Genomic DNA, 25,992 nt, shown 5'->3' on the forward strand with positions numbered 1-25,992 from the left:
ATCTTAAAGCTTCTTTTTTATTTATTGAGGTTTTAATAAATCTAATATAAAAGTAATGAGGTTTATGTTTAAAAAAAAGTGTTTAAGGAAAAAATAAACTTAATTACATACACTACTGTTTAAAAGTTTGGGGTCAAATAAATTTTTTTAAAGAAATTAAATAAATTATATTCAGCAAGGATGCATTAAATTGACCAAAAGTGGCAGTACATAAATTTATACGGTTACTAAAATTTTCTGTTTCAAATAAATGCTGTTTTTTTGGACTTTCTATTCATCAAAGGATCCTTTAAAAATGTATCATAGTTTCCAGAAAGTAGCACAAATGTTTTCAACATTGATAATTATAACAAATGTTTCTTATGTGCCAAATCAGCATATTAAAACGATTTCTGTAGGATCATGTGACGCTAACGACTGGAAAATTCAGCTTTGCCATCACAAGAATAAATTACATTTTAAAGTATATCAAAATAAAATAAAATAAGCAGTTATTTAAAATTGTATTAATATTTCACAATAGTTCTGTTTTTCTTATTTTTGATCAAATAAAGGCATCCTTAGTGAGTAAAAGAAACTTATTTTAAAGGCAATGAAAAATCCTAGCGACCCCAAATTTTCGAGCCATAGGGTAATTCTCTGAAAATAGGTCTTACACAGTTTGCTGAGCACTTGAAGAACATCATTGTGAAAGAGGGAATGAGGGATATCACCAAGAGTAATAAAATTCAAAGTTGTAAGCGCAGTGTGTATTTTCTCATTTGGTTACTCATGCAAGATTAGATAGAAGTATTTCTCCTCTGAGATATACTGTACCTCAGGCAAAGGACAGCAGCTCCAGTCTCCATCGGTGTTCTCACAGCAAGTGTTGGAGTCAGGACAAACGTGGCTAGAGTCGCAGTTCACGCTCCCAGGTGACCTTTGACCTGCTCTAGGGAGAGCAGGCACCTTCTCCAGCCAAGGCTTAGAGTCCGAAGACTCGTCACATGACCCGGCAGCAACGTTACATGTCGTACCATGAGAACAGCAGTGGAAAAAGTCATCACAACACACGGCCTACAGAGAAAATGGAGTCATCTTATCAAAATATCTTCTTTTGCGTTCCACAGAAGAAAGAAAGTTTAACAGAATTATTCCTTTAATCAATCAGGTGATTTACCTCTGGTAGAGGACAGCAGGCCCATCCTCCTTCTTGAGTCTTACAGCATGTGTTTCCATCTGGACAGGATGCGGTGTCATCACAGGAAACATTTGAATGCACTGAAAACACTAGAAAAGAACAAACCAGTTTAAGAACAAATAAAATGGTATTATTCTGTGTCTGTGTGCACTGGATTCAGTGCTTTGAACTACCTTGTGTAACAGCCACATTCTGACTGCTGACTGGTTTGACGGGCAGCTTCTCGAACCAGGGCTCAGAGCCTGAAGACTCGTCACATGACCCGGCAGCAACGTTACATGTCGTACCATGAGGACAGCAGTGGATGAAGTCATCACAACACACGGCCTACAGAGAAAATGAACATACACCTTTAACTTAACTCAAAACACAACTCTGCATCAGGATTGGTTATTGTCAGAGGGTGACTTACCTGTGGCAGAGGACAGCAGGCCCATCCTCCTTCTTTAGTCTTACAGCATGTGGTTCCATCTGGACAGGCCGCAGTGTCATTGCAGGGAACATCAGAGGCTGAATATAAAGAAGGCAATAACAGAAACCATTTGAGAAGTGTTATTATTTATGTGCACATAAAAAACATGTATGTATTGCCATTTACAAATTTGCACATACTCTCTGGGAGTGCACTAGCCAATGTAGTCATTTGTATGCCAGCAGTAGTGATTTGTCTGGTTGTAGTGAGTTCAGCTTCAGCCCTCATTTCTGCAGCTTTTGAAGAATAAGGACAAAGAAATGAAAATGCTGAATTATATCAGTGGAGGTTATCAGAAAATTAATAACTCTCTCGGACAATAGCCTACGTTTGTGATCTTCCCATTCAGCTCTAAGACGAGCAGGGAACTTGGCCCACATAGGCAGCTCCTGATTGGTGGACATGCATTTGGAGCCTTCAACATCACAGACACTGTCCTCTGGACAACAGTGGATTTTATCATCACAACATACAGCCTACAGAAAACACAAATGACAGAGAAAGGAATGCAAGTGAAAACATTCATAAACAAATTAAGAAATTAATTAATTAATTTAATTAATCATATTATATAGGGGCAGCATGCCCACTGGCCATCATCTGTTTCACAACATGTGGTGTCCACGGGACATTCTGAGGTCCCATTTCCACAAAGAACAGTCTCGACTGGTTCTAAGAACAATCACAGGACAACACCATGAACCACACTTATATCCTATCCTAATGAATACAGTTAATCTTACTACTGTAAACCCGTAATAAATGTATATGGGATCTCCTTTAAATAAAGGATGATTTAATCATGAAAAGTCTCTAGTCCACCTTCATTCCTTCAGTCTCTTCCATACCTTTTAGTTTGACACACAAACTGCTGTCTGCACTGCATTCATGGTCTTTTGGGCAGCAGTGTTTCCCGTCTGAGCACACAAGGCCCTGAAAAAGAGAAGAACATAGTATATATTCTTATAACAAAAAAAAAAAGTATAGAAAATAATATATCTCAAAGGGTCTATGTTTTAGCAACACCACGCTTCTTTTGTGACCAGGTGAGAGGCCATTCAATACACCATGTCATGGACAAGAAGCTGGTGGTTTGGGCCCATATTCCTGTGATAATGTAACTTACCTGTGCTACGGGACAACACCCATATGATGAAGCCATCAGCAGACAGGAGAACTCAGCAGGACAGAATGAGCCATCAGGACAGGTGGTGTCATCTTCACTTGCAGGTAATGAGGGAATCATTCTGAGCGACTGAGGAACGAGGATTGTTAAAGGGACAGTTCACCATAAATGAAAATTCTGTCATCATTCACTCACCCTAATTTTCCATAGTACGGAACAAAATACTCAATGGCTACCACGTTGGTTTGGTTACCAACATTCTTCAAAATATCTACTTTCAGATTTGGAACAAAATGAAGGGTGGGTAAATGATTACAGAATTTTCATTTTTGGGTGAACTATCTCTTTATAACATAACAAACAGCTTCGAGTACTATTATTTAGAATCTTTTTATAATTTCTCACTTTGGGAAGGTCTGTCCGTTTAGCCGGTATCCTCTCCACAAATGGCAGTGTATGTGTGGCGTTTATACACGTGGAGTTTACAACACTGCACAGCATGCCTTCAGGACAGCAGTGCAGGTGGTCCTCACAACACTCTCCCTACACACACACGCACAAATAATTATACACACGTATGAGCTGTTCATTCACACAAACATACTGTAAACAGTTCATTGAGCAATACTGAAGCTGGACATTTGACACAACCTCCTGAATACAGCTTCATTTCTTTGAGCTCTTTGAATAGCAAAGTCATCAAAGAGCAATTTGCATGTTGATACTATACGAGTGCCTTATCATAACCCTTATTACATGAGCTGACAGTGTGAATGTGTCTAAAAAAAGGGTGCTATTGAGGAATATCTGACAGAGCATAAAAAACGAGTGACCGCAGAACACTGTCTTCCATATCAGTGTACAATTTACCTTCTCGTCTTGTCTAATCTACTTTCTACAACCTTTATTATGTTTATAGAAGAGTAGCTGGCACTAATACTCTGAGCTGAAACTGTCTTTATGTATCTGTCACTAGTTTAGTTGCTCACGTGATGGAAAGGGCAGCAGCTGAACTCTCCAGTGGGATCCTGGCGGCATGTCTGGCCTGCCTCACAGACTTCATTGTTGGGGTACTGCGAGCAAGCAACCAGAGTCACCAGAGCGAGGCCGAATGTCACTTTCAACATCTGGATGGAATGAGAGAGAGTTAAAATGTTAAAAGTAACAGATTTGAAATGTGAAAAGTGTCTGATGTGTTTAAGCAGAAAATGCAAATACAAACTTTCATTCATTTGGAATAGTGTAACCCATCAGACCTTCACGTCTAAGATGCAGGGTCACAATTTAACAAACCTTTTCAGATGTATACATCACTGTATCCTCTTTTGTTGAGCTATAACAGTGCAAGTATATGATTTTAATTTGTGTAGCACTTCCTCTTTCACATCTAGAAATTTGAAGCAAAAGCTTACCAAATAAACTATGCTGACCCCAGATACAATAACTGAAACTCAGGGTTATAAATGTTTGAGAAAAAGTTGTTCAAATCCAGCAAAATAAATTTTGTTATACAGTTGGTGAGTATCTTATTTTCTTATTTCTGACTGAGGGCACACCAAGGGGACCAGTCAATTAAAAGTGTGCTGTTTTCTTTCCTTTTCTTGACAAAAGGAAATCCCTCTTATGAATGCCAAGCCACATTGTGACTGATAGACTGGTTTTAGCACCTAAGCTTCTATTGCACAAAAAGTGGGCACTGTGAATGTGGTAGGCTACTTTAACTTTTTTTTTTTTTTTAGTCACTGATTAATTTTTAGTTGCTATTTCTAACTGAGAATAATGCTCAAATTAGTTAATTTCAGAAACAATAAACCTCTTCTGAAGTAAAAGAAAGAGAGAGGACGCACTTCAATTCAACTTACTCTTAAATGTTAAATGAACAGGTGGATTTGTAAACGGTTTAAAGTGAATGACCAGTTCGTGGATCCGAGGGGTCCAAGTTACCGATCTGTCAACAGAGTTAAAAGATTTAGATAAAAATAAATAAATAAATTAAATTCATCATTCCATTTAATTCTCTTTTACAGTTTATTAACATTAAATGTACTACATAAAAGTGAGTTAGTTCATTGTAGGAAAAAAAAATCTGCTATAGCAACCGTGGATCCGAGGGGTCCAAGTTACCGATCTGTCAACAGAGTTAAAAGATTTAGATAAAAATAAATAAATAAATAAATAAATAAATTAAATTCATCATTCCATTTAATTCTCTTTTACAGTTTATTAACATTAAATGTACTACATAAAAGTGAGTTAGTTCATTGTAGGAAAAAAAAATCTGCTATAGCAACGAGTGACGCGTAAAAATGAAACACAATGAATGAGCAAAGCACTTTTGCACATAACTACCATGCTGTTTGAAAGTGTACAAAGGGCGTCTGAAACGAATTATGGAAATACAAGACCTACCGTGTCCCCTTGCAACCTTCTCACACGGTGCTGGAATTAATAGATGTTTGCCTCTTAAATGTAGAATTCTCTCAAACTCCGCCTACATTAGAGGGCAGCCTTTGTATAATGTAACTGTCCGTTAATACGAGGCGTGTCATCCGTGTTGGATTCCTTGGAAATGCAAATAGCATCTTTTTCGTCAGAAAAAATAAATAAATAAATGAAAAATTTAAAATAAAATAAAATAAAAAGCTGGTGTTCTTACAGCACTAGATTGTGATTTCCCTTACGAAAAAGAAGTTTATTCAAGTGTGCTGTTAGTATACTTCTTTTAAACAAAAAATAGGAAAGTATACTTTTAGTCTACTTTTTTATGTACTTCTCAGAAATATACTTAAAATGACATTTAAGTATAGTCACTTTGAATAAAAACGTCTTCTGACCATTAGTAGGCTATATGAAAAAACTGTATGAGATATCAAAAAGCTTTTGATACATTTTTGAATATGAAAAAAAAAGGAAACCTGGCACTACCTGAACATATTGCTGAAACAACATTTTGGATAGCCTACAGTCGGGTAGAAAACTCGAATATTCGTCTTTTGGCGCCCCATAGTAAAAACAAAAGACAAAAAAGAAACGTCCCTTTTTCCAAGATATTGTATAGCCTATTAAAGAACAATCAAAATATAAGTACAAGTATTGCACATGCACCTGTTGAACAGTCCTAAGACACTAACGCTTTACAGGCGGCAGGCAATTTAGGTCTCAGAGTTATAGGCATAACTTAAGACATAAAGAGACCTTTCTACTGACTCCGAAAAATACCAGAAGATGCCCAGAGTCCCTGATCACCTGCACGAACATGCCATAGCATGAGGAAGCATGAGGACTGCATGTGGCCAGAGAAATGGCAATGTCTGAAATGTAAATTACAGAATACAAATTGTGGGGGCATTTATTTATTGGTCCCAATGAGGAAATAAGCTTACAAATCATACAGAATGATCTTTTTTGAAAATCTAAAATAGCAGAAAGTTTTGTGAGGAGTAGCCCAGCTAGGTTTAGGGTATGCTTAGGGTAAGGGATAGAAAATAAAATTTGTACAGTATAAAAAACCATTACGTCTATGTAATGTCCCCATAAAACATGGAAACGTGTGTGTGTGTTAAAGAAACTTTAACGTTAAGTTACAATTACTATCGACGTCGCCATTGTGAATATAGAAAATATATCCCATCATACCTGAAACGAAAGCGAAATAACTGCCTTAACTACGGGTTGCTTCGTCACGGTATGTATTTGTCTCATCTGTTTATTTAGAAATATGTGGAAAATAAATGATCATGACAAAACAAAAAAGTATACAGTGGTTCCTACGAAAAGTCACTAGTCACAGAAGTCTATGGTTTGTTGTTAAAGTGCTTTGTTGTTAAAAAAAAAAAAAAGTAGTCGTGACAGACGCAACGTATGACAAGTGAAAGTGTTTAATGTCAACATTTTCCTCAACATTTTCCAAAACAAATAGTATACAAAACAAAAACGTGTCTGCTGGGTCTAATAAAGTGTTGAATGTTTTTCTTTTAAAGCAACTTTTTGCGACGTCAATAACTCATGCTGTCATGTTTAACTTAAGTTCTTAATAGGCTTAAGTTTATTAACTAGCCTACTTAACTAGCTCAATTTAGGCGAACGAAATGTCCAAGATTTGATGAAAAACAGCTCTTAAAGGTTTTCACATTGGTTGTAAAGACATGTTATGTTTTTCTTCCGTCTACAACAGTGTTCTCTGTCCACAGGTTCTTGCGTAGGTAGAAATGTCTACTGAGGTAAAGGAAGTGTTCTGGCAATTTTTTTGCATTCGATTCTCTATTCAGTAAAATGACCGTGTTTGTCATTTTGTCTGTCCACTCAGGATTTCAGTCTTATGGATGGTCAGTCTTTGGGACGTCTGGACCATGTACTGAGGGAGATCAACAAATACAAGGTGTGTGAGTGGCTCGTAAACCGGGATACTTGTCAACCAGAATACAAACCATTAATCCTTATGTCCTCTCATCTGTCCAGACACAGCATAAAGCATTGTTGGCAGAACAAAAAATACTGAGAGATGGCATAGATAACAACAACAACTTTGCCAAACAATTTAAAAAACGTTCTGAGGAGAGGAAAGCATCAATTGAGGATGAAAAAAAGAAACGTACTATGATAATTCAGAAAGAGAAGGTATGTATAAATAAAAATACAGACACTCATTTTATGCCCTAATCTAAAGACTTTAAAAAAATCTGAGGTTATTGGTCCCTGTGTGCAGGAGAAATGCAGAGCTGTACAGGACGAGAACACCAAGCTGCAGGTGGAGATCCTGAAAGTGAAGGAGGAATTGCATAACCTGGACCAAAGAAACACAAGTCTGAAAAAGCAAACTGAGGTTTACGAGTCAAAATAAATATATTCATGCTTATCTTAGCTGCAGTCACTGGGCTGAATGGGCTGTGTGGCTCTACAATATATCGGTACAATATATGTTGAAATACTTTTTAATAATAATCTAAACTTTTTATATATTTTCCCTTATATTAATATAAATTTGAACTTAAAACTTCAATGCTTAATTTGGACACATTATCAACTGTGAGACTAACGAGGCTCCACACCGACTCCACAGATCTCTACAGCAGTGCCTGAGAGGAGGGTTGTGTTTCGAGGAAATACAAAAGAGGGAGCGCATGCTGTGAGTTTTGATGTGAATCCCCGTATAGTTTATCCAATGGAGGGTGGAACAGCACTGATCACCTTTGAGGAAAAGGATGGTATGTAATGATCCAAACTAGCATCATCACAATAAGAAACAACATCAAAAGTGCTTAAAGGTTCAAAGAACTCAAGGAACTGAAGGGCTTAAATACACTAAAACAAAGGAGATGATTTACTAAACAACAGGTGAACAAAATGAGTAATTAAACAGAGCAACAAACTATAGGTCAAATGGCAAAACAAAGACGACAGAACCAAAACACAATGAAAACATAAACAGAACAGAATATAAGTGTAACAAAGTCTTTGGCACCAGAAACAACATTGACTGCATGGCACTGCATTGTCCACAAAGATATTGATACTTCCTAACCCTATAAGTTAAGGTCCCCATCTTAACTTATTTGAATATATCATAGTTTCTTTAAATTAGTAACTAATAGTAACTAAAATAACTGAATTCAAATGTAAAAATTAAATATTTTAATTTAAGTTTTAGGACCTGTGGCCTGTAGCACGAAGCGAAATGAACAAACTCAGAGTTTCAGAGTAAGTTTAGAGTTGACAAAACCAAACAAATCTAACCTGGTTTAGATCAGGTTCAGCAGGCTCACAAAGCTCGATATAAATGTTCTCAGTCAACTCAGAGTTTAATTCAGAGTTTGTGATTATAAGAATATATTATACAAGTTATAAGCAATTATAATTGATATAATTGCCGCAAAAGTCTGGCAATTTTGTCTCAAATTATTTGACTCTAAACTGCTTTAATTTGAAGCTAGAGATGGAGGAGTGGCTATATTGCATCAGATATATGTCACTTTGCTCACAGCTGATTGGTCCAGTTTGGGTTTGTGATCTCGAACTCAGAATAAAACCTGCTTCAGAGCAGGGTAGCCGTGTAGCGCAAGTTACCATGGTGACGAAACCTGCTCAAAACCAGCAGCAATTTTGTCTCAAATTATTTGACTCTAAACTGCTTTAATTTGAAGCTAGAGATGGAGGAGTGGCTATATTACATCAGATATATGTCACTTTGCTCACAGCTGATTGGTCCAGTTTGGGTTTGTGATCTCTAACTCAGAATAAAACCTGCTTCAGAGCAGGGTAGCCGTGTAGCGCAAGTTACCATGGTGACGAAACCTGCTCAAAACCAGCCCACCTTCTTGAGCCCGAAAACTCAGTTTGCTCAAACTAAATGCGAACTTACGTGGGTAAAAACTGAAACCGGCTTCGTGCTTCAGGCCACTGGTCTTCAGCGATCCCATTCTTTTTAACCAATGCATTTACATGACTCTTCCAGTTGTTTGTGAAGTATAGAAATTGTTTTTTCTTACTTTTACTTTACTTTTAGTCATTTAGCAGACGCTTTTATCCAAAGCGACTTACAAATAAGAAAAAGTAATTAAAAGACTGCACTAAACACTGAGACAAGAAATAAATACACTTACTGTATTAAGTGTAATAAATCTTGTAGCTTATTGCTTTATACTGTATTAATATTTTTCTAAATTTATTAAAATATTTTTTACTCAGGATTTCTAACTGATTAAATATTTTAGAGCTTGGCATAGACAGAAAAATGTTTATACATTATAAAAATGCCCATCACTTTTTAAGATTTTATCAGTTTAAACAAACCTTATTTCTGTAGAAACCTTGGTTCCTCAAAGAAGAAAAAAGGTTGTTGAGGGGTTGTAATAAAATAAGAAAATTATATATTTTTTATATTGTTTTTAATATTATGTTTTAAATAGATTTAGTTCATCTTGTAAGAAAAAAGGTTGTTGAGGGGTTGTAATAAAATAAGAAAATTATATATATTTTTATATTGTTTTTAATATTGTGTTTTAAATAGATTTAGTTCATCTTGAGGCCCCATTAGAAGTTTGCTGAGGACCCCTAGTGGGTCTAGTGGGTTATGAACCACTGCCATAGATTTTTACATTGAGACACTTTTCAGTATCATTAAAATTACTGTAACACATAAGCCTACCAGGGCTTCTTGTAGCTTATTGCTTTATTAAGTTCTCTTCAAATCTCTTCTGATACTACATCTTAGTGGCTCAGAAAATCTTGAACCTAAAGGATCATTTGGTGCAACTTGGGGACTGTACCATCACCGTGCAGGCTAAACCCATTCAGTTCCTGGTACCCAGTTATGTTGAGGTAATAGAGACAAGCTGACATCCGTTTACAAACATGGATTGTATATTTTGGATTGCATTGTGTTCCTATGGACTAACATGATATAAAACAACACTCTGTTTCTCTCTCCATCTGTTAGATGGAAACACAGGTGTGCCCACGCAGAATCCTAGTCTCCAACCTGCCAAAGGAAGAACCTGAAGATAGAGTACTAGACAAACTAGACATCCATTTCTCTAAGAAGAAGAATGGAGGCGGCGAGGTGGAGGACAGAGACATGCTACATGACTCTGGCACTGTGGTCATTACCTTTGTAGATGATAATAGTATGTTAACTAAATTCATTCAGTCCGACACATCTCAGTGCAAGATGCTTGAGGTGTTTTTTTTTTTTTAATTCTGTTTGTTTCTATTTGTCTTCAGTCGCCAAATGTCTCTCCGACAAACAAGATCATGAGGTAGACTTTGGTAAGAAGTACAAGGTGAAGGTCACTCCATTCCTCAATGGCGAGATTTCACAAATGAAGGTAAGAAGAGTAGAGTATGTCTCAATAATTTCAACCGTTAATGCTGGGTTGTTTATGATGTAAATTGACTGTTGCTCCCTTTCAGATCTGTAACTCAGTGTGCACGCGCACAGTGCTGCTGACGGGCATCCCTGACATCATGGACAAAGATAACCTGCAGGACAACCTGGAGATCCACTTCCAGAAGACGGCCAATGGTGGCGGAGAGGGGGAAGGCATCATGTACAACCCTCCAGGCCACACCACCCTGGCTTTGTTTGATGAGGACTCTCCTAAAGACAGCTAGAGCGTGTGAGAACTCTAAAAAACCTCTACAGCCCAGAAATTGAACACTGCCTTTAGACAACAAAACAGATCATTAATTCATAATACTCTATAGAACTCCTGATTTGGGTCTATTTTTCAGAAAGTTATATAGTATGGATCCCTTCACCTCTTATTTACAGTAATCTTGACCTCTTTACCTATTATAATATAATATAATATATACCTATAGAATATACGTTATATAGTAATATACTTAATTAATGGATACACTTAGTTGTATTTCTTGTCTTTTGATGATGAAAGATCCGGTCAAATTGGGTTATGGCTTATGGAGAACAAAGTCTTTAATAAATGCTAACCAAAACTATCATTGTGATGTTTACGATACACTAATAGGAATCTCGTGAAACTAAATCCAAACAAAAGAAAAGAGAAAATATATTCTGTACAATGAAAGAGAAGGTTATTTTTAAGACCTTTTTTTTTTTTTTAACATGACACATATTTGTTTTACATCTGTTTGATTTTGAGTTTTTTGTTTTTAGTCAGTCATGCTCACTGGTGAATCTCATTATTGTAACAAAATAGTTTTGAGTTATAATTTATATTTAGTGGTTATTATAAAGCTATTAAAATACATTACAATTTTATATTTTAATCAAAATCAAAGACAGTCTAACAAACACTACCATGATGATCAAAATGTATGCTTAACCACACATGAAAGCAAACTAGACCTTGTAGGTGATTGAAGCAAAAGCATATTACATATTTGAATGCAAATTGAATTTATTTGTAAAAATACAGTAACGGAAAAAGTAAAGACATCTACTTCGAAAACCCTTCGAACAAAACAAACCAATCATGAGTGCAGCAGCAGCCCCCTCACCACAATAATGACAAATGTGAAAGATTCAGCCAACAAAGAAAGTAACAGCCAACTCCATCAGGTACTTAAACAGAAGAGATGTGGAGTGCATGGATTAAAACACAAATTTAAAATGAAGGGGAAAAAATGAAACAAGGGGCCGATAGGTATTCTAGCCATTAAAACAACACCAGGAATAAGTTAAAACTGATACATTCTACATGTTCAGTGAACATTACATATTTCACAAACACATGTACATATAGGTCACATTGTTGTTCCAAATATATCATATAGATAACACACACACAGACACACACACACAGAGCCGAGTAATGATCACCTACAATTATCACATCAAGACTTTTCTAGTGGTCTCTAGAGCTGCTATGTCCGGGCCGTCATTAAGCCCTTTGTGCGTGCACAAGTTCAGCTCATGGTTTTAAATCAACTAAATCTGGCGATAACACATTGTCCTTGTCCTTCTCTAGATAGACATACACAATCATTTACACGATCTTTACAAATTTGGACTTAAAGACCAATTTAGTGTCTTTTAAAAAACAACTGTCTGTCTGTCTGTCCTCTGCTAGTAAGAAAGAAACTTACGACACCTGTTCTCTTGCGTTACACAAACAAGCAGCTCATTGACTGAACATTTACATTAAAATGATTACGTGCAGATCCTTCTCAACTGCCTGATTTCTTAGCACCATTCCCGCAATATGAAATTTGAAATGTTAATACAGATAAAAGTTGTAGGAAAATACAATTTTAGGAGACAAAAGGGAAACAGCAAAAGCGTGACTTCTTGGTAAAACAAGAAAAAAAAGTTTACAGATTGGATCAGTAACTATTGCAAGGAGAATATATTTGCTTGTTGCCTATAGTTGCTTATATATGGCTTATGGCGCTTGTGCTCTGGTTTAAGGACGATCTCTAGTGCAACAAATTGTGCCATATGGATATCCAAGCAAGCATGGAAAGACTGCATACATGTAATAGATGGTTTTCGGTTTAGAAAGGTTGTTACTGTAGAATAACACCCCTGTCTATTTAGTCTACACACAAACACTTGAGATGAGAGGTTTTAGACATGAAACCTGCTTCAGATCGGTTAGACGATCACTGGCGCCCAGTCCCTCTGAGTGCGTCCATACTGTACACGGAGAAACAGGACAGAGGTTGAGACAGTGTGACAATGGAACGAAAGAAAAGAAAAAAAAAAGTATTATTAATTCAAGGGCTATTCAAAAAACTTCTCTACCTGGATGTCAGTGAGCTCCTTATGGAATCTCTTAGCAAGGTCCGGACCGTTCTTCATTGTGGGAATTTGGTAAGTCTAAATGATTTAAACGAATAAAAAGAGCAGTGTTTTCAATAAATGTACAAATGCTTATTAAACTGGCAAGATGCTGTCAGTGGACATTTGCATTAGAGAAGCAAAGTGTGCATTTCCTGGTTACCTGTCCTCTGTAGAGCAGACTGCCAACTGGACACACCACGCATGCAGTGCCTGAACCGAACACCTCCAGAATCCGGCCGTCATCTAAAGCGTCTATCAGCTCCTTCATTAAAACTCTGCGCTCGGTCACTTTGAAGTCCCCCTGAAAAAGACACATGACCCTTACAAACAGTATTATGGCAGAACTATGATACAGGCATGGCAACAGACATCTTGGTACTTGATATGTAACATGTCACTGAACAATTATCATATTCATTTACGGTATTAAAAAGAATGCCATGGTGCTAGAATGGCACATGTCCTTAATGTGTCACTGTCATGTCATTTATTTATTTGAATATTAACATACAAATATGGTTTTGCAATCTAGCAAACCTTAGATAGATATTAATGTTTTAGAGAACACATGAAGTTGAGAGTTGAGAAACTTCCCCCTTTCCATTATTGTTTCTCACCCATTCTCTGGCAAGGTCTAGCAGTGACTGCCTGGTGACTCCTGGAAGAATGACACCATCAAGTGGAGGGGTGACTAACTCTTTCTCTACAAAGACATGCAAAATGTCAGCAAATACAGTGGGTATAGAAAAGAATCACCCCCGTTTAAAATAATCACATTTTGTTGCTTTGCAAGACTGTGATGGAAATGTTTTGTATAATGGCCTCAGAAGGAGTCAAAGGTATTTACAATGTCACAAAACCAGAATGTGCAGACAGAATATGATTCAAGAATTTAGAGTTTCCCAAAAAAGTGCTTAACAGCAGAACCTACAGTCACATGACTAGCTTAGATCATTACCAACCAATCACCAGAACAAATCACAGTGAAGAAAACTTGAGTGATATTGATTTTTACTCAAATGTACATGCATCTTTCTGTTAAGGAGTCTCTCTTGGTTGTTGCGACCAGTGGGTTCCCGGCCGTGAATACACTTTTATTCCTGCAAAGAGCAACTTGGGAGTGTTGTGTGGTATATGCTGCGCAGCTGAAGAATAGAAATACTAAAGATTCTACGCTCAAAAGACCACCGCAAAGACAGCGATAGTGTTGGAAGACTATAGAGCCGTTCTCGGGCTGAGGCTGTAATACTCTGAGTTAGTATTAAAGATCCTGTGTCGGACCAGCATACAGCTGAGAAGGATGGTGAGAGTGTATAGATGCTAAAGACCTGTGTGCTCATGTGTGATTGAGGTAGTGATAGTAGCTTCTTGACGGGACGCCGTCACCATACTTCAGGGAAGTATTGGATTGGATTGCGAGTATTCGGGGAATTCAGGGAATTAGTTCGAGATACTGTAGTTATTATATTAACAACTGGAAGTTGTTTAAATTGTCAGTGGTGAAGTCAGGTTAGTATTGGGAATTAGTATTTGTTTCATCCAGCTATATTTACTCAGTGCAACTTATAACATCCAAGTGAAAGATTTAACACCAACATGTCAGGAAAAAACTAAACAAAACAAAACAAAACAGAATCACTGAGTTGGAAAAAGGATCACCCCCTTGTGTCAGTATTTTGTTGAACCACCTTTTGCTTTAATTACAGCCTTTAGTTTGTTGGGATCTGTCTCTACTAACTTTGCACATCTAGACTTTGCAATATTTGCCCACTGAAAGTCAAATGGCTTTGTGCGCCATTGAGAAGGTGACTGGCTACACCTGATTGAGTTTACAAGTCATTTTTAGGAGGGGGGTGATCCTTTTTCCAACTCAGTGATTCTGGGTTTTTATTTTTTTCTGCATGTTGGTGTTATATCTTTCACTTGGATGTTATAAGTTGCACTGAGGGAATACAGCTGGATAAAACCAAAACTGTGTACGTCTTCATTTCAGGCTGCAAAGCAACAAAATGTGAATATTTTAAAGGGGGTTGATTCTTTTCTATACCTACTGTACATTTTACCACCAGCAGAGGGAGACAATCATTATTCATGGAATAACAAATTACTAAACATCAACATCTTGACAAACTATGAAGCAGGCCACACTGTAGTGCAGTGCACTTGACTTAACCTTGCTATTTTGAGAGTGAGAAATGAACCGGAAGCAATATATACTGTGACTTTTTTTCTCGTCAGGGCTCCCATACCATTTTATCGATGATTTTCCATAACTTTTTTTTATTCCTTCATGATTATCAAATAAGGATTTTTAAAAATCACTTGATAGAGAATACACACACACACACACACACACACACACAAACCAATTTCTAGCCAATTAAATATTGTACAGAATTGTTCATGATAGAAATTTCCATAGCCTAAAATTTTATTTATTTTCAAGACATTTCTAGGCCTGCAAATCATGATTCTCTCATATTGCCAAGTGTTTCATGACTGCAGAATCCCAGTTTGGTATTTTTACACACCAAAAAGTATGGGTAGCATGCTGCGGTTTTATTCCTAAAATAACATAACCCTTGTAAAAAATACTGTTTACAGAAACAAGAGCCACAACATCCATATGTGTAAACATAGGCATTTAAAGGTACACTACATTCGTTTAAAAAAAATAAATTTTAATTTACATTTAGTCATTTAGCAGACGCTTTTATCCAAAGCGACTTACAAATGAGGACAATAAAAGCAGTCAAAACTAACAAATATTAGTTAAATATTATAATATATATAATATATTAAATATTAGTTCCAAATTTACAAAATTTATATAACGAGCGAGTACATCATGAATCCATCTTCCAAACTGTTTTTATCTTATCCTGAATCACTTCAGTATGCCAATAATAAGGGTTTATATTCAGACTATTTTAGACCTATTGGGACGACAACCACTGCGGAGAAGCCAAGTACCTGCATGACTCGTCATATCCATAAACAGAGAGAAGTAGCTCCGGCTACAATGTTTTTTCCACAACAACAGTTACAAAGTGTACCTTTAAATAAGCACATTTTGGGTACTAAAACACACTTTTGCACCTAAAACACGTTAGGACTGCAGAAGCTTTTAATTCAGAGTTTCTAGAAGCTACTCTCCCTCTCACCTCCTTTCTCTGTGGTCCAGTAGATGAAGAGATTCATGGTTCCATAGAGAAGGCTGCAAAAAGAAGGAGGGTCACCATTAAAGATAAAAAGATCAAAATCATTCGACAAATTAATAATTATATATTAATATCTATAGTCTCTTACTTCAGTTCCTATGAAGGTTGGTCTGATGTACAGGCTGGCGTCTGTGGAGTAAGGAACCCATTCTTGGTCGACCTCAATCAGCTTATTGATACACTTTATCAGTTCGACCTTATCAAACAACTAAGAGGGATGAAAGAGAGAGAGAATATGCTGATGGAGATGGGAGCGGATACGGCACACAGTTTGGCTAAGTGGAGATGTAATAATAATAATCACAGAGCACTAGTCAATAAGCTGAAGTAATGCCCAGTGGAATAAGATAAAGACTAACAGGCAGGCAGCTCCTCTCGGCGCTCCGGTACATGCGCTCCATATTCAGCATAGGCCTGAAGAGACGGATACTGTTATCTACTCCCCGGAAAGCCTTCATACCCTCAAATAGCTGAGAATAAAACAGAATATCAGATAAAAATGATTTAATAAAAAAAGGCACAAATTTTGGAAATTGGTCTTAAACATTATTAGCAAGCCCTATAGTTCACTTCAGTTTAAAATGGATCATATTAAATAAACCTATATTAAGACAAGGTCAAATAACTGTGCAGAACATTCATGGAAATACTAGCTGTAGCAATAAGATTACTCAGCCTTACCAAGCTCACAGAGGCATTTTTTTTGTTAGAAAATACAATAAAAATAATATAATTATAATACGAATATTGAAATATTATTATATTTTAAAATAGCTGTTTTCTATTCTAATATGTGACCCTGGACCACAAAACCAGTCATAAGGGTCAATTTTTCGAAATTGAGATTTATACATCATGCGCAAAGCTGACCTGCTTCCAGTGTACAACAGTGAGCGCAAGCTACATTAAAGTGATTATTACATTTTGAATATGGATATTTTTCTTACAAAAACGCATCGATTCGCTACAGAAGGCCTTTGTTCACCCCCCCGGAGCCGTGTGAGACACTTTTTTTTTTAATGGATGGGCGCATTTTATTTAACTGCTTTTGGACGGATGCATGCAACAACCGCTGAGTGCCATGAAACAGCTTGAAAGATCAAAGACAATTTTTTATATAACTCCGACTGGATTCGCCTGAAAGAAGAACGTCATATACACCTAGGATGGCTTGAGGGTGAGTAATTTATGGGCTAATTTTCATTTTTGGGTGAACTAACCCTTTAAGACTGGTTTTGTGGTCCAGGGTCACATATATTTTAAAATGTATTCCTGTGATGGCAAAGCTGATTTTCAGCAGTCATTACTCCAGTCTTCAGTGTCACATGATCCTTCAGAAATCATTCTAATATGCTGTTTTGTGGGCTCAAATTGTTATTGTTATCAATGTTGAAAATAGTTCAAATAGGAAACGTGATACATTATTTTGTTCAGGATTCCTAAAAATGTAAATAAATATAGAAAAGAACAGCATTTATCTGCATTAAAATATTTTGTAAACTTGTTAATACCTTTACTGTGTCTTTTGATCAATGTTTTTCATTCTTCATTAATTTCTTTCCAAAAAACAACAAAAAACGTACTGACCCCAAACTTTTGAGCAGTATTGCATATAAACATCACTGTCAAGCTTCATAATTAACTATATATTCAAGATTATTTAATGTAATATAAAATTAACAAATTTTGTATTAAATGTATAAGATTAAGAATTATAAACAACATATACATACATAAAATAATAATAATTTAATACAATATTTTAATAAATTATTAATTGCAATCACAATATCAAGGAGATGTATATATATTGCGCAGACACTTCATTTCTACATTTTCACAGTTTGTTGGGGCACAGCATCTGACAGAATTCAGATAAAAACAGCATACTTGGGAAATAAAGTCAACTTGCTTTTGAATAAATGAGAAAAAAAGATGCTAGGAACCATGTGGCTCACACACTCCCTCACCTCTATGGAGTAATGCAGGGCTGAGGAAGCAGGGTGAAGGGACAGATTCTGAAAGGCCTTGATCTGAGGTGCCTCCCATCCTCCTGCCGCAGACCAGCTGATGGTCAGCATGTGGTCGGAAAACTGCTTGCCGAACACGAGGGTTGAGGGGTCTGGCTTTGGCTTCACTACAGGGTTCCTCTCTATGGTAAGATCTGCAGCCTGACACAAACAAACGGGGAGAAAAAGACGGGGAGAAAACGAAAAGACAGAGGGGGGCGGGGAGTAAAGCGGGCACGTGGAGAGGAGTTTATTCATTATCATTGATTGCACATGCATTTGAAAAATCTGGATTCATCATGCCAGTCAAGCTCTTATGGAAATTGAATTAAATTAAATTGCAGTGAGAAGGGAAGGGGGTGTTGGAAAAAAAGAAAGCATGCAAGAAGGCAAAAGCACAAAGAAAAGAGACATCAGATCCCACAAGGTGACACCGTGGCCTGCTTAACACTTCAGAAAATGCAACTTTACAGGTCTGGAAGACCTGCATTGCCCCAAAAATGGGATCGTAAACTCTGAGCCAACTGAAACAAACACACATAATCAATCACAAGACCTGAAAGCCCAGGCTGACCTATGGTGGCATGGAAAAAAAGTGGTGCATAAACCTAGCACAACAAGGTTGTTTCAATACCTTAAAGGAAGAACTGACGAACCGCAACGACCCACATGACAGGGAGAGAGGCTGAAGAAAGCGTCCATTCAGTGCCTTAAAACACAGAAACAGAGAGTGACTTCAACCGTTTCCTTTCATAACCCAATCAGACACAGAGCACGTTCTTCTTGACAGCTGTTGTATAGCCCTCGTGAGATGTGAAGGTTTAGTATGTACTAGCTGTATATACCTGCATTTGTGCACAAGGAGACAGCTGGCTCTCACAGTAGCAGTGCTTTTTAATAGCTAAAAAACCCTGAGTGAATAAGTAAAGCAAAGAAAGGAAATGTGTGTTTGCCTATTTTACTCTAAGACACACACACTAGTCCTACTCTTATTACAGTTTTGTTTTCGTGCTTTATTAGACATTTGTTTACATAATAAATAATATAGCAGGGCTACACGATAGCTCTGTCGGGAGACCTTGCCAAACTCTGTGCATAATTTGGCAGGCAAAAGCGTCTTATGGCAAGATATTTTACCACTAGTTCCTGAAAAACTAACTAGCATATAATTTTGCAACTATAGTATTATTTTAATTATTATTAAGTAAACCGATAGTGACTAGTATCATTTTCAACTTCAGCATACTAATTATTCATTCAGTTATCTCTTTGCTACCAGTCACTACCAAAATATTGTCAACTATAACACCAAAGTTACTGGTAGAAAAGTGAAAAGAGTTCAAAGGCAAAAGTTGCAACAGTTCACTTCCAAGTAGCATTCCAGCATTACTAGTAACTATAATTTAAGTAGTACTTACATATTTTTAGTATTAGGACACTACTATGAAACTGATTTTTTTTTTTATCTCACAATTTACAATGGCTTTTCACTTATATGTAATGACTAGTCAAAACTTTATAGTTCAACATTAAAAACTAAATTTCAATATTAAAATCTAGAAAGATTAAACATTTAGTTACATTTAGTACCTAAAATATAAGTACAAACACTGCATGATAAGTTACAAGTGAAACAGGAATACCTACCAGCAACAAGTGGATTACATACTAGGCAGAAGTGGTTAGTTAATATCACAGATCCCTATTGATTATATTTGCAAACCGTAACCAGCAAAAGTGGAATAGTTACTTGTTGGATAGTGACTAATAGTAAATGAATACTAGTGACTCATTAACTGAAAAGACATTGATTACTATTACTGGAATGAATACTAGTATCTATCTGATAAATTGCTACAAGTAAAACTGCAAACCTTACTAGTCATTATAGTATTATTATTATATAATGTTATTATTATAACATTATATCATATTGTAGAATATTATCATATTATAGAATATTATTATTATTATGTTATTATATATTTTTTGTTTGTCTGGAAACATAAAAAAAAATAAAATGTATTTATTTTGTATATTTTTATGAATGATTGTTACGACGTCTTGCCATAGGCGCGTGCGTTCATACGGAAATACGTGGAATACTGCTCTCGTTCACAACGCAAGCGTTAATCCGCGATTGCCGATTTACAGGCAGATTTGCGTATGAACAGCAATTCAGAGTGAGAATCAACAAATGACCCTCTGATGTTTTATCCAAATGTAAAATCAAACGCTTAAAAATATGCATCCCGCTCATGTGATCACTGAAACTTGCGAGTTGTCGATTTGCAACGACGACGATGATCTGCAGTTTAAAGCTGCTAAATTCTGTTCTGTTAAATAAACTCCATACACGTCGAGAGTATTTAGACAGAGCCGTTAATTATTGACAGAAGGATTTGGAGATGTGGCAGGGGGATAAGTGAAATGATCTTTGAACTCACCGTCCTGATCGCTGCCATTGCTGCTGTGCTGAGATGAATGGTAAACTAGTCCGAGTGGGAGCAGCAGCCCGGGACTGGTTGATCTCTGCGTTCCGGATTGGACCCCTTAAGAAAACAGAGGCAATGTGCTCAGGGTTTGAATCGTTAAAAGTTTCTTCAATTTTCATTTAAGCTCATTCGCATAATTTTCAAAACAGGCCAGTGTGATATTTGCATCAGAAGGCTCGTTTGAAATATCTTAAATGTTATTATTCGTGATGTGCAGGAGGATATAGCCTTAAAAATTCAAATGCTGGAAACTTCAGGCTTTCTAAATAAGTAGGATATTTCTGAACACTCATATGATATGGTTTAATAAATAGTCGGTTATATCATAATATTTATCGTCTTTATATGAATTTTAAGTCATTAATGTTACAAACAAAACTATTCCCATCCATCAAAGGGTTAATAATAACCCGAGGGTAGGCGTGACGGAGCTCTCGCATCTGATTGGATAAAAAAGTAGGGGTCAAACTACGCAATCACCGGGGTTAAACAAGGTTATGAGGAAACATTCCATTCATTGGCCAGTATATGAGGCGTTGGTCCGATCCTGTTAAATTATTGGCTTTTGGACATTTGAAGACATATATTTTATGTCACTACCTTCAGCTGATGAAAATAAAAATAGCCTGTCATCTGTGTTGGTCACTATTGTAAACAAGCCTGTGTAGCTTTAGATTGCACAGAAACCTAGTTTTCCATTTGCATATTTAATGGATTTAGGATTAGAAATTTTATTTTCTGTCTCAATCAAAATTTTCATCAATCTTTATTATTAGATTAAGCTCTTCAGTCATTAGTATTTACTGTCTTTGAACTTGCATATACCATAAAAGCAGCACATTTCCAGCTGTTTAATACAGTTAAGGACTCACCAGATCTTTTAATGGCCACAACGTTTTGATATCAAAAGATTCACAACAGTATCAACACTGCACACGGTTTGGCTTATATTACTATCTCAGAATAATCCCCATAGGTGGCATTTTAAAGAAGTTCTGACATACTTTTCCTAGCTACTATTAAATGATCTGACAACAATGTAAATTAATGAAGCTTTTTAATTACTACAAACAATAGAAATACAATGTATGAAGCAAATCACAACCTGTCAAGACTCATTAAAGATTTGAAAAATCATTACATCACAGATAAAATTGGATCATTGTCCAACAAACTGTCCAGGGAATGTTTACATGTAAACATCAGTAAGTCTTTGCACATTCATGGTACTGTAATTCACAGTGCAGGTCCCTTTCATATAATATTTAACTAATATTTGCATAAAAAAATGAAAAACTCAGCATTTAGATTAATTAATTAAGATTTCATGGATACACCGAAAAGTCCTATTACTATTAGATATACAAACAACTGGCTTAAATTTAAATTGAACAATTATTGCACCATTTACCTGATCATGAAGCAGCATGAAAGTACGAAATGGCAAGTAAAAGAAAAACAATTTTTAATTGCTTAGAAGTTAAGTAAACTTTCAAGAATGTGATTGTTTAACATTCAGCTTAAACTCGTTCAAATAAAAGTTGTGCAAATCAATTTGCACAATGATTTGAAATGGTGCAATGATTTAGAAAAATCTGCAAAGTCATTTCATCGAGCTTTCCATCAGTCTGGTTATGGAATTTGGCTTTTGAAGCCGTAGTTCAGTTCAGCCCCTCCACTTAGAAACAAATCTATCCCAGTACAGAAAGTGGCATCAGCTGCCAAGAAGAGGGCAGCTAATCCACTCTCAGTCTCCGTTCCCATTCGACCAATCAGCTGTTGAGTAGAAATATGTTACTGTAATATATTCAGCAGAACACCATTCTTCTATTGCTCATTTAGCCTTATGAACACTTACCTGAGCATTTTCTCCCCCCTTAACAGTGGCAGCAGCATTTTCTGTGTGGCCTGCAAGCTCCTCCCACAGAGGTGTCATTATATTGCTTGGAGAGATGCTGTAAAAGAGTTTGAATGTTAGTAAACAGCATGTTCACAGATAGAAATTCAATAGGATTAGAAACAGAGATTAAGATATAAATAACGAAGTAAGGGACAGCTTTAGATGTCAAGGGGACTGGGGGTAATGGCACTCACCAGTTCACTCTCACTTGATAGCGACTCTCGTCCACAGCCATTGCTTTAGTCATGGCAGTGATGGCCCCCTTGTGGATATATGTGAGTATTACTGTTACTTCCAACTTGTAAGACGATCAGGTAAAGCACTCGGGACAAGCAGAGAAACTCACCTTGGTTGCCACATAGGGAGCCGCATCTTTTTGACCTATTGAGGCGACAAGGCTGGACAAATTGATGATGTTTCCTTGTGTTTTACGCAGATACGGCAGTGCATACTGACCCAAGGTAATGAAAAGAGGTTAAAAAAGAAAAAAGCAGTCATTCTGCACAAGTAAATAGACCAAACCAAAGTTTTTTACATCACTTCCTTACCTTTGAAGCAAGGAAGTAACTGATGAGGTTCAGATTAAGCAGGTCTCTAAACTCCTCTGCAGTGGTTTCATCTGTGGTCTTGTGAGGGGGGTCTGATAGAGGATTGAAATAAAAATCTATTTCTTTATTAATTTATTAGACAATTTATTTAGAAAAAAATTATTACTATTTTGTAAAAAATAAAAAAATAAATAATAATAGAATTTTTCTCCAAATAAATCTAAAAGCCTCTGGTTAAAATAAAATAAAACAAATAAAAAGTTCAAAGTACAAAAAAATGTAACAAGGGTGAATAAAACGTTGACTTACGCCACCCAGCATTGTTCACCAAACAGTCTAATTGTCCAAACCTCTCAATCGTCACATTGATTAATCGCTTCAAGATAAGATATGATAATTAAAATGAATGAAACAATACATTTAGAACTATATGACATATTTGTTTTGAAAGTCCTTATGTATTATAAAAATAAAATAAGAAAAACAACATTGTAATTCTAATTATTTTTAAAAGCCTAACCCACAAAACAGCACAAAAAACGTTTATACATTTTTTTTATATATAATACTGATCTCAAGTTTTATATGGAGACCTTTTCAAAAATAATAAAATAACTTAAAAGTTTAATTGTTAATTACTTATTAGTTAAGTATTACTATTATTTTATCCGTTTCCTCTGCATTATGTATTTGCTCTCATGTAAATACAAGTTTAAGAAGAAAAAGGAAAGAGAAAAGTGTAAGACAGAGATGTTATGATTGAATGTAAGGACACACGAACGCCTGAGGATACCTTGATGTCATCCTCTTTTGTCACGTCACATGACACAAACGTGCATGATCCCGGTCCTTCCTTATTCAGCGCAGATTCAAGAGACTGGCCAGCTGACAATTCAGCTGACAATTATAAAAAAGAAGGAAACGTTATTGCATTTACTGGTGAAAGAAACGTATAGCTAAAAGGCTATTTAAATCATATCACATACTCTCTTTTGCGCAGAACACAACTTTGGCTCCGTTTTGCACTGCAAAGCAAACACGAATTTAGTTTTACTTACTCTCCCTTTTCTTTCGATTACTCAATGGAAAGATAAATATGATAAACCCTTACCAAACACTTTAACGATGCCCCTTCCAATGCCTCTAGTGCCCCCAGTAACGATGACAACTTTGTTGACATAACGCTGAGCACAAGCCATGCTACTACGTTATACGTTCACTTATGTGTACTTATGCAGCAAATGTAAATAATGTCAAATTTCTGCACAGGACTGACAGAGTCTGGTCGAGTAAGCGGTTCCTAATGTACTGAAGTCATCTGATAGAGAAGTTGTAGCTACCCGATGTCATGTGTGTCAACTAGAGATGTTCGCTTCCTGGACGAATCGTTATTTTGAAGCTATTCAGTGAACTTGAGGAACCAGTTCGCCAAGTCCGACCGAATCGTCTGAAATATGATCCAATTCCGGGTTTCCAAACTCTTCTTAATTTAGCGCTGCTCCAGCAGGTGCTCCAAACTCCAAAACTCTAGTACACTGAACTGAGAACAGTCTCTTTCGGACATGTCTGATGTGCAGAACCGCGGCATAAAACTGAGCATGCGTGCAACTTGTGTGTGAGGATCGCAAAGCTGGATAGCTGTATTTTGAAACACACTTCTTTAATTTTATAATTGATACAAAATTAATTTTGTATTTTATATACTTTGTCCCAACAGTTACTTAAAAAAAAAAAAAAACACTATAGCACTATAAATATTTCCACAAAAATCGTCAGTGTAGATGTGAACTAAAGTTGCACAAACGAGCAAGAGTCTTTCTGATAAAACAAGCATACGTGAATCGAGGACCTGAATGAGGGAACGTGCAAGTTTCTTTATGTTCTCATGAATTCTGTAAACATGTCAGTTGATTAAGAAAATTATATTCACTTTATATGGACTTGTTAAACATCCGGGTTTCACATCACTGAATATATTGGGCGCTTTGAAAAACTTTAATGTATTACTATTAGGCCAAAGGTGAATAAAACGTCGACTTACGCCACCCAGCGTTGTTTGTCCAAAACTCTCAATCATCACACTGATTAATGGCTTCAATGTAAGAAGATATGACAATAATAAATAATACATTTAAAACTGTGACATATTTGTTTTGAAAGTCTCTATGTATCATAAAATGAAAGGTACTAGGCTACATTATAGCCTAATTCAAATTATTTTAAAATTATTTACAAATTATTTAAACGCAATAATAATTATTATTCACAAAATAGCACAAAAATGCATTAGTATTTATAATATTGATAATATATATTCAATATTCAAATATGGAACATACTAAAACCATAAAATGTTAAACTGCTAAAGCTTTTTAAATCTGTGTAATTTATTATAATAATGCTAATTATTATTATTATTATATACTTATTTTTATTATTATTATTATTATTATCATCATTATTATTAAATCATCTATCACTTACACATGACTTTAGGTGTGCTGGGATAATAGTATATAATGATGTTGATGTTTTATTTATTTATTTTTTATTTTTATTGAACAGGTTAATTGAAACAAACTGTCCAAGAGAACCAGTTTGCGGGGCGTGGAGGGGGAATTAAACGTAAGAACTGAACTGAAAAAAAGACATATTTCAATTCACTATTTTTCAGTATAGACAGTATTTCTACAAAGAATAATTAAACATTTTTTTTATTATTATTAACTGAGATTGGAATGTTTGTGGAATATTGCAACGGAATATTTTTAAATTCA

The 25,992-nt window shown here is 36.0% G+C and overlaps 3 protein-coding genes and 1 pseudogene across 6 annotated transcripts in view; 1 reads left to right on the top strand and 3 right to left on the bottom strand.

Moving 5' to 3' along the window:
* Nucleotides 1–5,274, bottom strand: part of LOC107732838 (granulins-like) — a 10,319-nt gene extending 5,045 nt beyond the window's left edge. The window contains exons 1-13 of the mRNA XM_016544260.1: nt 5,188–5,274; nt 4,641–4,726; nt 3,768–3,905; nt 3,184–3,321; nt 2,779–2,907; nt 2,501–2,585; nt 2,233–2,324; nt 1,981–2,128; nt 1,793–1,888; nt 1,593–1,690; nt 1,354–1,507; nt 1,160–1,269; nt 817–1,056 (exon numbers count right to left, since the gene is read on the bottom strand). Coding sequence (XP_016399746.1) covers nt 817–1,056; nt 1,160–1,269; nt 1,354–1,507; nt 1,593–1,690; nt 1,793–1,888; nt 1,981–2,128; nt 2,233–2,324; nt 2,501–2,585; nt 2,779–2,907; nt 3,184–3,321; nt 3,768–3,905 — 1,428 coding nt within the window. The 5' untranslated portion in view covers nt 4,641–4,726; nt 5,188–5,274. The remainder of the gene's footprint in view (nt 1–816; nt 1,057–1,159; nt 1,270–1,353; nt 1,508–1,592; nt 1,691–1,792; nt 1,889–1,980; nt 2,129–2,232; nt 2,325–2,500; nt 2,586–2,778; nt 2,908–3,183; nt 3,322–3,767; nt 3,906–4,640; nt 4,727–5,187) is intronic.
* Nucleotides 5,275–6,363: 1,089 nt separating this feature from the next.
* On the top strand, nt 6,364–11,235 carry ifi35 (interferon-induced protein 35). Of its 4 annotated transcripts, none has more exons than XM_016544304.1 (10): nt 6,364–6,463; nt 6,953–6,998; nt 7,085–7,156; nt 7,237–7,395; nt 7,487–7,600; nt 7,838–7,982; nt 9,989–10,095; nt 10,214–10,400; nt 10,498–10,601; nt 10,687–11,235. In XM_016544304.1, exons 2-10 carry the CDS (start codon nt 6,987–6,989, stop codon nt 10,885–10,887), a joined length of 1,101 nt encoding a protein of 366 aa, XP_016399790.1. In that variant the 5' UTR covers nt 6,364–6,463; nt 6,953–6,986; the 3' UTR covers nt 10,888–11,235. The 4 variants fall into 4 exon arrangements, with proteins under 4 accessions (XP_016399790.1, XP_016399788.1, XP_016399789.1 ...); XM_016544302.1 differs by having other exon boundaries at nt 6,955–6,998; nt 7,484–7,600; XM_016544303.1 differs by having other exon boundaries at nt 6,969–6,998; nt 7,484–7,600.
* Nucleotides 11,236–11,647: 412 nt separating this feature from the next.
* On the bottom strand, nt 11,648–21,247 carry LOC107732882 (branched-chain-amino-acid aminotransferase, cytosolic-like; annotated as a pseudogene).
* Nucleotides 21,248–21,847: 600 nt separating this feature from the next.
* Nucleotides 21,848–24,784, bottom strand: hsd17b14 (hydroxysteroid (17-beta) dehydrogenase 14). The gene is made up of 9 exons (XM_016544274.1): nt 24,327–24,784; nt 24,202–24,240; nt 24,009–24,112; nt 23,525–23,591; nt 23,216–23,307; nt 23,014–23,118; nt 22,862–22,929; nt 22,626–22,722; nt 21,848–22,543 (listed from the first exon to the last, which is right to left on the bottom strand). The coding sequence occupies exons 1-9, from the start codon at nt 24,412–24,414 to the stop codon at nt 22,400–22,402; spliced, it is 804 nt and encodes a 267-aa protein (XP_016399760.1). The 5' UTR covers nt 24,415–24,784; the 3' UTR covers nt 21,848–22,399.
* Nucleotides 24,785–25,992: the final 1,208 nt, after the last annotated feature.

Source organism: Sinocyclocheilus rhinocerous, unplaced genomic scaffold (assembly GCF_001515625.1).
Source record: "Sinocyclocheilus rhinocerous isolate Xijiao unplaced genomic scaffold, SAMN03320098_v1.1 scaffold220, whole genome shotgun sequence".
Classification (NCBI taxonomy): domain Eukaryota; kingdom Metazoa; phylum Chordata; class Actinopteri; order Cypriniformes; family Cyprinidae; genus Sinocyclocheilus; species Sinocyclocheilus rhinocerous.